The following is a 12,574-nucleotide window of genomic DNA, read 5'->3' as shown; positions in this document are numbered from 1 at the left end:
TCCCTCCATAAACCAACGAGCATTCGGTGTTTTGGTGCGAGTTTGGCGTAAACAGACGCGATGTCAAGTTTCTGCAGGCTTGCTTCTCCTTTCTCAGGATCATCCCAATAACAGACCCAGACACATGTGTTCGGGGCGTCATCCCCATCTAAATGGTTGAATCTCTCGGTTGAAAGTGGCCTATCTTCCGTGTCTATGCTGAGCCATGATTCAACCGCCTGGACTGCCTGTTTGACTACTGTTGAACTATCAGAAGCGCCGCGATGAACTTGTATACCGATGTAGGCTGTGAATACTTTCTGTACATCTTTGCAGAGGGTAAGTTGCCATCGTGGAACCGGTGGCCGATGACCCTCTGGTCGCCCGAGGGGATAAGTTCGCATATCTGAGGACATTGTTGTTGCCGTGTGGTTTCTTGACCGTTGCAAAATCTCTGAAGCGTGCGCCCAAGTGACAGGAAGGTCCGATAAATTTCAAGAGCAGCTCGGCGTTGATGTGAATTTCCGGAATCCAGTTTCCAGAGCGCAGCTCGATCTCATGGCCGCAGTCCACTGTCAGCAAGCTATTACTAACACTCATTGTCATTGGTGGGAACTCGGAGCTTTTTCTGGCGCCGACGGTTTGGACAAGTCCGCGGGCTCAACGAGGGTGCTCGTGACGGCCTGAAGGCGCTGTTTTACGTAACCAGGAAGATCTTCTAGTCATAAGTATCATCTTGGTAAGTCCGAAATACATATTCAAACCCCCCCCGGGAAAGAAGCGATGCAGTTGGGTCACATGTTCGAAGCGGGGCAAAGAAGGTGGTTAAGCCGTTCAAGACTAAGTGGAAATACCAGAGATGTCAGACTATCACGACAACAGTTTGTCGAGAAATGCCCTTCATCTTGAGTTTGATCCGCATATTGTTCGAATGTGATATTCATTCTCCAAGTATGGAAACCCCCAATGAAATCGAACAGACCGAAAAAGAAAGCAGCGGCGATACAGTGAATAGCAGAGGTTAGCTTAAAGCCAATCTGGATACAAACATTGGTATCGAATTCACCGTGGTCTGTACAGGCAGCAAAGAACATCAAAGAAACTTCCAATCCTTTCTGCGTGAAGACTTCAAACCCTTTTTGTTCAATGCCTACTTTAGGTCTTATATTTAAATTGCTTGTGGTTCCGGACGACTGCAGGCGTCCTTAATCACTTTGACTCACAGAAATACAAAGGGCAAGGTGGCACCAATTACCAACAATCCAAACTCCCACTGAAGTATTTCCACTTGATTGCTTTCTGAAGCCATCACCCATAGCCTCCTAGAGCAGCGATGCCATCTTTAAGCGCCGAAGGATCTATCCAGGAGCCTACTCGTTCCAGGCCAATCCTGAGGCTTGATATTGCTGCCGCTTTGGGGTTGGGGGAAGCAAGGAAGCCGATCCTGGTCAGAGAGTATCAAAGTCCAACAATGTCTCTAGAATCGGCGAAAAGAGAGGTATCCAAGCATCCCCTACCCGAATATCTGCCTGACATCAAGGAACAACATAATCATTCACGAGACAGAGTTCAACACTCCGGTGACGCAGGGACTCACGACTATCTCCAATGGGCTTTACAACATAATGGCAAGCAGCCACGGAACTCTTGGGATAGTTGCAGCTGTGTGGGCGGCAGTTACGAAATTGATTCGGATGAATCAGAGCCAATGACGGAAGGCGAGCTCGCTCAGAGACGTACCAGACTCCAGGAGACATTCAAAGACTTAGGAGCCTTGATACCAAGTCCGGTGAGCACTCAACTTCGTGCTGGAGATGCAAATGCTGAAGTCACAGAGACTATAGATACGGACCTCTCTGATTATCGCCTCCACGAAGAAAACGTCACAATCGGATATCAGAACGACGGCCGGAAATTTAAAGATGCCGTTGGGGCAATGGAACTCCCGGAAGATTTGCAAACTGATTTAGACGATGCCGCATCTGTTTTAGAGCATGGCCAAGGAAGCCAAGCAGATGGTACGACTAATAGTACAGTTGAAGAACCAGAGGTTGGTCGTCGCACTAGATTCCACGAACATTTGGATTCGCTCGATGTACCAGAATTCCGGTTGAGTTTAGCCGGCCTTACTCCTCCTCAACAGTCGACTCCAATGCAGGAATCTGATAGTGCAATAAGGACAACTTCTTCTGACAACGATTCCGAGCAAGCTTCCTCCACTTCTCGGCACAAAGGAATATTCATTCCGACTTGGCTGTGGTGTGTTCTATGGATCACTCTCATCGGCTTTTCAATAGGCTTCTTCATCATGATGAGCTTGTTCATTGCTTTTAGACATGAGGGCATGCTTCACGTTGGAAAGGCTTCGCCTTGCAGAACTCCCCAGCCATGCATGTGTGACATTTCTCCTTTGCCATTTAATGGTGCACATGGCATGGATGAAAGGATTTCCAACGACAACAGATTTGAATGAAGTAGGGTGCAGAAATTTGACAACCTAGGAGCGCGACCATTCATTGGATGTTCGGAATAGGAATCAGAGTTTTCGTGGATAGCATTTAGGTCTCAATATCATTCAGAAGCCTCGCAACTTCTTCATAATAGTGATGTCGTTAGAGAAGACCTACAGTGACAACTTAGCTTTCTGAGTGACTTCCGGGCTCAATTTTCCCTTGGAATCTGTATGCCTGCCCTTCTTCTTCCTAATATGGCTTGAGTACTTACCTGAGTATCTTCAAATCCCCGTGGGTCGAGCCATACCGTGACTGGACCTTCCTTGGCTTGTTTTTTTCCTCCTCTATGCGGCTCACTCTACTATCGAATACAAGGCTCGGGATCGTGAACACTGTCGCGAAAGACGAAAAGGCTAACTAACTAAAAGAGCACAATACGAAACAACCAGAGTTTATCTTTTTGGCCGAGAGCTTGCGACCTATCAAATCCCAGGCTTTACAGAAAAGTTGCATAATTAAGCTCAAGCCCCCGGCTGTCCGTTTCTGAAATAATCGACGAATTCAGACGAAACATGGTTTGGGAACGTTCATCAGCGTTTCATGTCGTTTCATGGCATATATAGTTAGCAATTAAAGACGTCGTAATCACTTGAAGACATTCAGGAAATGAAATCTTGGCGTGACTTCACAACGACGTTCAATAGGTAGTCACTACGTCCCTTGAGGCTGTCGACAAAGGTCCTCGTACTACCTGCTACAATATCCTCCAACAATTTGCAAAATCCAACATAGAGCTGACATGCTACCCGTAAGATTTCACAAATTCCCCGCGTCTACTTCGCATGGTTCGGACTAATTGCTGATTCGATGAAGGCTTTGCTTCTTAGCTTCTCTGGCCTTGCCAGCGCCTGCGGGCTTTCCCGACGAGACTCTCTCGTTTCCTTTCCGCCTTCAGGGTAAGCATGTTGGAGCAAGTCTCGCATAAATTCATTCACCTGACAGATATCAAGCATCGTTGGTAGAGCCAGAGGAGGAGATCCATTGCAGAGTCTCCGCATTCTGAACCCCTATCCCGGCATATTCGCCTATTATGATGGGCGTACTGGAGAACGATTCGCTTCCGATCAGCCCAATTGGCTTGACGATGGCGCGTTCACGCTGGGAGTATCGACATATTCCATCATCGACGGCAACGAGGCCATCATATATGACTCTCACATTACTCCAGACCATGCAGGTGCCGTGATGCGTCATGTTCAGAGCCAAGGTGTGACCAAGATGTCGGTGGTGATCAGTCACTTTCACAATGATCACATTGCTGGCACTGAAGTTTTCTCCAAAGGAGGAGCTACGATTGTCGGACACGAAATCACGGCCCGGACAGTGAAGAGGAATACGCAAGATCTTGCTGCGGATAGCCCAGCCATTGTTGCTGTGCCCCCTACGGAACTCTACACTGGGAAGAAGGATATGAAGGTGGGCAACCTCTCTGTTGAATTGCACAACTTCCAAGTTCATACTCCTGATGGAACTATCCTTTACATCCCTTCGAAGCAACTGATCTTCGCCGGTGATACTGTGGAGGATACGGCGACCTTCATCGCCGATGCCAAGAGCTTGCCGATGCATCAGAAAGAGCTTCAACGAATGGCAACTTTCCCCATCTCAAAGATCCTGCCTGCACATGGAGAGCCAAACAGAATTGCCACAGGTGGCTACAACTCAACTTTCATCAACGCAACGCTTCGGTACATTGCTGCGATGACAGAGGATGTGCCGGAGCCAGCAGCTTGGAACAAACCTTTGTCTCAGGTTGTTGATGCAGATGTCAAAGGCGGGGACTTGATATACTTCGCGCAATACGAGGAAGTGCATCAGAGTAATGCAGATGCCATTCGCAGGAGCCGCGGGAGGGGCAATAATAATAATTGATGCGACTGAGTATGGAACAATTCAAGGCAAAGTTGTATTTTGAGGTCGGGATTTGCAAGCAAGCGAGACTACCCGAATAAGAACAAGGGGCCCAAGTTTGGGCTCAATCTACTGAAAGGTTTGAATTGAAAGGACTCTCTAGTGTGCTTAGGTAGTACAAAAAGAATATTTCAGTCCAGGTATTCTTTTCCTTGGAATTTAGGGAAGAATGATGCTCGAAAATAGTGGAATTTGGTGAGATACAGACAGCAACTCATCAAGACACTTGCTTCTGTATATATGAGGCTGTCTCCTACTGTAATTGAGTGTGAACCAATGTAGAGATCTAGAGTCTTTGACCTCCCGACCCATCTCATTATTTGCTTCAAGGCTATGTTCGTGTCTACTGTAGGTCTCCAATCGTCGTTGTTTTCAGAAAAGTCGGGGTCTAACAGTTGTAGGTAAGCAACCAGGGTTCTACGTCCATTACTTCACAAAAGTTGAAAATCAATGGCGTTGAGCGTCGAGCCCGGACCAAATCTACAACAAGAATAGACTTGTTCAATCTGCGGCCCTTATGTCGGTTCCCCCACTCTTGAAGTCGGAGAAGTTACAAAAACCTTGCGCATCCGATGCATCCCCCTCATTCTATCGTACAATCTTTATCTCTGGAACCTCGACTCTATCGAGGCAGACCCTGAGATAACGCCCACTTATGCAGCTACATGGACATGTAACCAATTGCGGCATCATGCTGCTTGATAGACAATGTCTCACCGAGGTACGTCAGCTACCTCTTACAAGGTCTCTGGCCTGTCTCACCATCCATAGGATAGTAATCTCTCGGCACAGCCGCACTATCATTTTTATCGCGGAACGGAACTATAATCCCTGGCGGAACGTGCGACCTGTAATGTTCCGCAAGACGAATGTGTGACGTCGACGGTGAAGGCGAGGGGTAAATTGGCGCTACCACCAACAAAACTTTTGTATCCCAACGGCGCCATTCAAGGGAGCCAGCTACCTACTCGTGCGGACCAGTACAAAAGGCCAGTGAGTTGTACTCTTTTGTTTAGCATTGGCTCCGAGCTCGTACTGCCGGGGACCTAAAGAGACTTTCTGACTCGGCCTCTTGTCTACAATCAGCCGACTAGAACCGAGACCGAGAACTCCGAATGAACTACCGGGCCCTCATTCACCATGCCGTCAATTCGCAATACTGCCTCCGATGTACCAGACATGAACCTCTACAAGCTCAACCGGGTTCACCGCACGCTTGACAAATTAGAGGAGAAGAAGGAATGGGAGGCAGACGACACAAAGTCGTTTGACTGCATGCACTACCTGGGCGATAGTGCGATCGAAACAGCTGCCAAGTCTTTGGGCCTGCAAGCCGGGGAGCGGGTGCTCGATATCGGATCCGGATTCGGCGGCACGGGCAGATACTTCTACCGACACTTCGATGCTACGACAGCTGGTATTGAGCTGCAAAAGGAGATTCACGATATTGCTCAGACGATTAACGAAAAATCGGGTGCTGGAACAAATGCGACCTCCATTAACGGCAACTTCCTCGAACTTGACCCAGCTAAAATGGGTGCGCCGTTTGACCACATCGTCTCATTCCTGTGCATCCTGCATATTCCAGAGCGAGAAGTCCTGTTCAAGAAAGCACACAGTGTCCTCAAGCCAAGAGGCAAGATGTACATTGAAGACTTCTTTGCCCGGACATCTCTGGACGCCAAGACTCTCGAAGTCTTGAGAAGCTCGGTTTCCTGTCTGGACTTGCCCGATAAAGAGCATTATATTGCAGAGCTCGAGAAGGCTGGGTTTGAGGTCACTGACTGGGTTGATATGTCAACAGTCTGGACCGACTTTGTGCATGAGCGTGCTGAAGCCTACAAGAAAGATCCATCGATAGATGCTGACCTCACCGCATTCTATGATGCCGTTGATGAAGTCTTCTCTGGAGGCCAAGTTGGAGGCACCCGAATTACATGTCAGAGAAAGTAAATGCATCGGTTGCCTGCCTCTCTTTTCTACCTTGTCTTGAAAGCTTGTTCATCAAAATTCTGCATAGGAAGATGAGGTTGTTAAGGATTGGACACAACTATGTCGACTTTGTCTGCGTGGTGTGGGCGTCAGTTTTTGACAGATGCATATAGTCTGGCATTTCATCATGCTTTGGAACTAGATTCTGAAACATAGCCACGGAGAATTGACTTATAATGGTTAAAAATGCGGTAGTTTTCTCGCGATAATCCATGCTGCAATTAAGCCTCGGTTTCTCCGTTGGGCACCACTCCTTACCTTGGGTCATGATAGATAATCCGGTATTCCGAAAGTGTGCACACATTGACGCGAGAGACAGCTGGGTCTTCGGCGCCGGGAAATACTTACGTGACACCTGAGGTAGTCGGGGTCCACACTGCCCGCGGACAATCTTAGTAAATAAGACCCGAGCCCCCTCTTAGCCCAAGTCAAGAGCTTCTCGACTCTATCCGTATGTGAATCTTGTTGCGGAGTAGAGCGTCGGGGCAATGTCCAGAATAACTTTAAACCTCACCCAGCACAACAGGCAACTCCCCCCTCTCCTACGAACCCTCGGTACTTGTAAACGCTGCACGCAACATGGGATGACTGGCGAGAACCTCGTGGCTCGGCAAGGGACACTGACACGGCTGCTGTGGGATTTCTTAATAAGGGGCACCCACCCTGTTCGGTATGCAGACAGACACTACTCCCACCCACCTTTTGACAGTTTGCATTCCCCGGAGCTATCCAGGGAGCAGAGTTTGGGTAGTGGTCTCAACTACACGAATCAGGCAAGTTTCCGCACGGGAAACAATGCCCCAAAATGGCAAAATAAGAATACACCGCCTGACCGCTAATGACTGTACAGTGTTTCCGTTTAGCAGCGGCGTAGAACCGATAGCGAGCTCTTTTTTTTTTTTTTTCCTTCCCCTTCTATCGGCCAGATTGCGTTTGGGCCACCTCTTTCCGGGGACTTCAGGCGGAAACAGCAAGGAAACATACAACCTCGCAGGAATGCAAAACGTAGTGAAGCTTTCTACACACGTCCCATCACAGCGATTTTTCGGTATCGGTCCGAGTTTTCGTAAACCCTACCATACTATACGAATTTCTGTAAATGCACTCTACTATGCGTAGAGTTCGCATTTTTGTTTTGTTAGTGATCAGCGTCTGTGTCATGTCAGCTATTAGTGATTACTGAGGAAGGTGATCCTTTACTCGCCCGCCCCTCTTAATGAGAACTTGGCATTACCCGCCCCTCGGTTGGACAGGGCGAATTTGATGGAGATTAGTGATCTACGCCTAGTGAGACAGGGATTCAAGTTTGGGACTTTGGAACCCCGTCTATGATCGGAGTGCTCCGCCATGCCATGGCCGATCCAAGAAGCGTTCGGTGATGATATGGACTGATAGGTGAAGTCTATGATGGGATTCGCGAGGTTGCACCTCACGACTGCCGTTTCATCAATTTGATGATGGGAAGAATCATCAGCATAACTGAGAAGCTATGGTGTAGGCCGGGTGTTCCAACACAACGCTACGTCTATGATATCAAACTAGGTCCAAGTATCCGTACTGATACGATAGTCTCAATCTGGTACCCAGACAAGCCGTCTCAAACATCTAGATAGTCATCAACGATCTTTCACGTTGCACAAGAGGCGTAGAATGAGCCAAGCATACGCTCTCACTGACTCAGACTTGCATGATGCGCAACTTGACAGGCCGATAGTGCGGCTGTAGGTGGTCGATGGCGCAATGCAGGCTGAGAAGCAGATGGCAAATCAGAGCATCCTTCCGTCCCAAGCTAGGAATAGCTTCTATTCCCGTATAGCCTATTGCCTTGCCGTCTGGCGGTAAGAATCAGGCACATGAGCTGCTATGAATGCGAAAGTGTGGCGGGCACCCTTCCCACTACTGATTACATGCGTGGCGGACGGGGATTGGGCGGAAAGGGGTATAGTGCTTGTAAAACTTGGCCCTGCAGTTGATACACTGACTTTTATGTGTTCGTACGGATAGGTGAAGATGCTGAGATGTGGTAAGAGTTGAAGAAGCGATTGGCCTGGCGTTGACAATAAAAAGGGCACCCTAGGTAATCAGTCTACGGATTACCTGTCACCGAATGGCCCTTTCTAGAAGAAGGTTGTTAGTGTTACAGTGTGGCATAAGAACAATATGGGTTACGGATACCGAATTCCGCTGTTCGGCTATGTGTGTGTGCGCGTGTGTGACCTTGCGTTGGGCAGGGTGTTAGAGAAATGCTAGAGCCTAGAGGGGACTGGTTCGCCCCAAGCTTGTAAGGTAGAGGCACGGGTCCCTTCAAAGTTACAGAGTTGTTCGCTTTCGCAAAAAAAGATCCCTGATTGGGCCCCATATTGTGGGATGCCGATATTGAAGGGGATGGGATTCTCGGATTTGTACGACATTACGAAGTCTCGGCTACTATGGGTTGTCCCTCCATGCGGCCGATGGACTTCAGGAGGCCGGGCAGTCCGGGCTTTCATTCCTCCACCTTTGGTAGCTTTCTGCCTCCGTGTTTCCTTTCATGATTGACTATGGATGTGTAATCCATGGTATGAATGGCGTCATTTGAGTCAAGCTCTGCATACCAGCTGGACTATTAGGGGGAATGTACGGCTACACCCAACGCATACACGTATCTCGGTATGCACGGCTCACACAGGTCTCAGGAACGCAAATCCAAGCCATAGCCACAGATTGTTGTAGTTTGATGTCTGACAGGACATCCACGGCCATACGGATTCCGAATACCGAACGCTCGTTGGCTGCATTGAATAGAGACACTGCGCAGCGCGCACGCTCTATCGCCTAGTTGCATGAGTAATGGCGGGCTCGTAAGGGTATATCGGACTGACCGTCCGCAGTAGATATTAGAGTTGCACCAGATTGGGATTGAGTCACAGAAATAGACAAGAGGACGGATAACGAGGAACCAATATGGTTCAGCTGGACGAAGTTGCACTGGGCTGCACAGAGTTTTGATGCGAACACCGAGCCAGGCACGGAGGTATCGGTATCGTGAGGCGGCGCTGAGGAGCAAGGAAAGGCTAAAGTGATGACCTGCCAACAGAGAGTTTATGACTGTGCGGAACGGGGTATGGAGTTTAGGGACCAGCAAGTAATCATTAGGACGGGGAATGGGGCACCGCAAGCAAATTACTGTTTGAGAGGGGCTAACAATTTACAAAACAAGCAAACGGGACTACGGGCGTATGATGGATAGTTGGACAGTTTGACAGGATGCCTGCGTGCACAGAAGATTGGTTTTGAGTGGTGGTGGACTGTGGAAATACTTTCTTCATTCGGTAAGAACGTCAAGAAGCATTGCAAGCATTGTGTGCTAGTTTGGTTGGTTGGGCGTTTGCGCCGCCAGTGCGCCTGTGATGTGAGGTGAGTGCGCGTTCAGTGCGACGCCAAGAAGGGGTCAACGAGTATCAGTTGATTTTGCCCATGTTGTATGTGTGTTCGGCTCAGCATCGACGGCGAACGGGAGGGGCAAGAAGTCATAATAATTATCGGACGGTACGTACGGGGAGAGAGAAAGCCCAAAAGTCAAATTACGCTCTACTGTGATAAGATAGCAGTAGAAAGGAAAAGCACGGCGACGATTCCGTGGTATAGATCTGTACGGCAGTCGGCAGCACATGGTTTGTGGTCATGGTGCGTGCATACATTTTCGGGAAAGGGGGGGGTTCAAGTTGTAATGGGATCCACGGACAAGATCCCACGCGGGCCGCGGACACGGCGAGAGAGCGGTTTCGAGTGGGATAAATCATAAAAAGGCATGTTTTGAGTTGGGCTACGCGGAATCATGGTCCGTCTTGGAATAGCGGCATCATCTAAGAATTTTGAATCCGCAACTCTCAACTGAACTGCGACATGGATGAGGGAGTGGATGGCGGGTGTCGGATGTGTGCCACCGCCCAGTGCGTGTGCAGTACGAATACTTCGTACCATGGTCAATGGTGATATAGGTACCTAGAGGCTAGGTGAGAGACAAGCCGAGGGTGAAAACGTGTGCTCTGTAGTAGGGTACGCGGATCTCGGGAACGACCCAGAGGAATAAGGTAAGCTGTAAGCGGGCGGGAAACAAGGTGCAAGCAAGCCAATGTTCGACGGCCCTGATCACGATGCCGATCGACCTAACGTCTCCCGGACTTTACAGGCTGATCCAATGTCCTGGTGGAAGTGCAAATGCGCCAGAAAAGTAATAGTTTGGCAGGGGGTCCGTGATGAGTCGCGTGGGACGCCGGGCGAAAATTACCAAAAGTGCTCAATGGTGAACCAATGAAAGACGCTATTATGAACTGTATGACGGCGCAATATACCCGTGCCCTGCCTTGCGAGTGGTGCCAAGTCACGGGTCCAGTTAGGCTGTAGAGTACGCAGAGATACGGAGTACTGGCCAGTCAGAGTCTGATTGAGTCTGAATTATGTTCTGTCAGACCGGTGGGAGAGTCATGCCCAGACTTTTGCCATGCAATCTCTTAGTCCAAGGTGTTTGAGAAGAGTCGGAAGAAGATAAGTGAGGTACTTGCGCATCGATCCGAGGCTTCGGCTTCCTCGTAAGACCGGTTAGGTTAAGGGCAGCGGTGATGTACGTTGTCACACTCGTGTGATGAGATGAGGTGAAGTGAGGTGAGATGAGATAAGGAGGAGGCAAGCACTGAGCAGTGCGAGTGAGCGACTGGGGTGGTCATTCATAGCGGCATGGCATATTGTATCATGGCAAGCCGCAAGGCAAGGGTACGAATAGTCAATGGTGACAGTGATGGTCAATGGTAAGCTGGTAAAGTACGGACAGCGGAGTATCCGTAATACACCAGCTACATAATCATGGGAGCATGGCGGCCATGGCCTGCCGGGGGCGCGGGGCGCAGGGTGATACGGGGATTTGGCGCAAATCAGATGCCGTGCGGATTGCTCCCGCCTGCTTGGAGCCCATGGAACCCATGAGTCTTGTAGCGAGTGAGCAGTGAGAGGCGAGTAGCAGGTTCGCTTTCCCCCCTCTTTAAGGGATCAATGGTGTGGTGATGGCGGTGGGTCCCTTGGTGTATGAGTATGAGAAGGGGGAGACTGGGAGACTAGGTACTTCGTAGAGCCACGGGGATGATGGATCAATGGCAATCTTTTGTGTCTTGAAAGTTTTTCTGCCTTGTCTTCACGAGAGCGAGAAAAATGAACGGGGCCGGAGATAATCATCAAGGACTCGGGAGTCGGGGGTGGAACATGGAAGTATGAGCCCGACGGCGTTTGAGAGCGGCGAATTGGCGTGTTTTGGGGGGGCCCTCGCTGAGGAGGTCCCTAATGCGACGAGATACCCAATGGCGAGGACATGTTCGGCTAGTAGGATACGTCCAATACACTACCAGTCGAAGGCTACGACCACGGTCAAATACTTTTGAGATGGGATGGTCTGGTATGAGTTGGGACTCATTGGAAGTTGAATCATCAGTGAATGAATGTGTGGATTTCTTGGAGAAGCAGGCTTGGTTGGGAATGAGTGGGCGTGGCGCCGAGCTGAAGGGGAGCTTAGGTACGGATTCAGCCTACCGTGCCACGAGTGTAATAGGAACACTGTAGCTAAGGCTAGGTATGGGCGTACGAGGGCTCCGTACTTCGTATGGTAAGGTATTATAACGGATACGCGGTTGAGGAGGGATGGATTGGCACGCCTTACCGTCCATACTTCGTACGTTAATGAGTGAGCGGGAGCCTGTGAAGCATGTACCTCTGGAGCTTCTTTGACGGGGGTACCCACCCTTCGGAACGCTACGTCCATTTCTGAATAGGTTTTCCGATGAGTGGTGGGCAGCGGCGGATGGCTCCATTGCGTGAGATTCAGGTAATCAGAGTGCGAGAAGAGAATAGTGTTTGAGAGATAGACAGGCGGAGGGTGAGTGAGAGTGAGACCAATGACAAGGTACGAAGTACCTAAAGTGAGAGTGAGAATGAGAGCCCAAGTGAGAGAGATGCGCGGACTTAAGATACGTGGTCAGCCATGGAGAAGTATACGTACCCCAGTACCTTGTGTCAGCAAACCTACCCACCTAAGGTACCTTACTCAAAGGTGAGGTGAAAAGGGCTAAGTACTTAGCAGATACGTACCGATTCCTCCAGACGCTTGGCCGTAAGGTAAGGTCGTCCAATCCCAGCCGGGTCCGAGAGAGCAA

The 12,574-nt window shown here is 49.5% G+C and overlaps 2 protein-coding genes across 2 annotated transcripts; both read left to right on the top strand.

The window, feature by feature from the left end:
* Nucleotides 1-3,299: 3,299 nt before the first annotated feature.
* Nucleotides 3,300-4,364, top strand: N0V96_009735 (uncharacterized protein; the record flags this gene model as incomplete). Its single annotated transcript, XM_053190405.2, has 2 exons — nucleotides 3,300-3,388; nucleotides 3,443-4,364. The coding sequence occupies 2 exons, from the start codon at nucleotides 3,300-3,302 to the stop codon at nucleotides 4,362-4,364; spliced, it is 1,011 nt and encodes a 336-aa protein (XP_053052335.2).
* Nucleotides 4,365-5,543: 1,179 nt separating this feature from the next.
* N0V96_009734 (uncharacterized protein) lies at nucleotides 5,544-6,356 on the top strand (the record flags this gene model as incomplete). The annotated part of the gene is made up of 1 exon (XM_065758732.1): nucleotides 5,544-6,356. One exon carries the CDS (start codon nucleotides 5,544-5,546, stop codon nucleotides 6,354-6,356), a length of 813 nt encoding a protein of 270 aa, XP_065612797.1.
* Nucleotides 6,357-12,574: the final 6,218 nt, after the last annotated feature.

The sequence above is a fragment of the Colletotrichum fioriniae genome (assembly GCF_027942845.1).
Source record: "Colletotrichum fioriniae strain IMI 355084 chromosome Unknown scaffold_12, whole genome shotgun sequence".
NCBI classification, from domain to species: Eukaryota; Fungi; Ascomycota; class Sordariomycetes; order Glomerellales; family Glomerellaceae; genus Colletotrichum; species Colletotrichum fioriniae.
The sequence above is the reverse complement of the archived record's forward strand: the minus strand, read 5'-3'. Positions and strand labels throughout refer to the sequence as shown.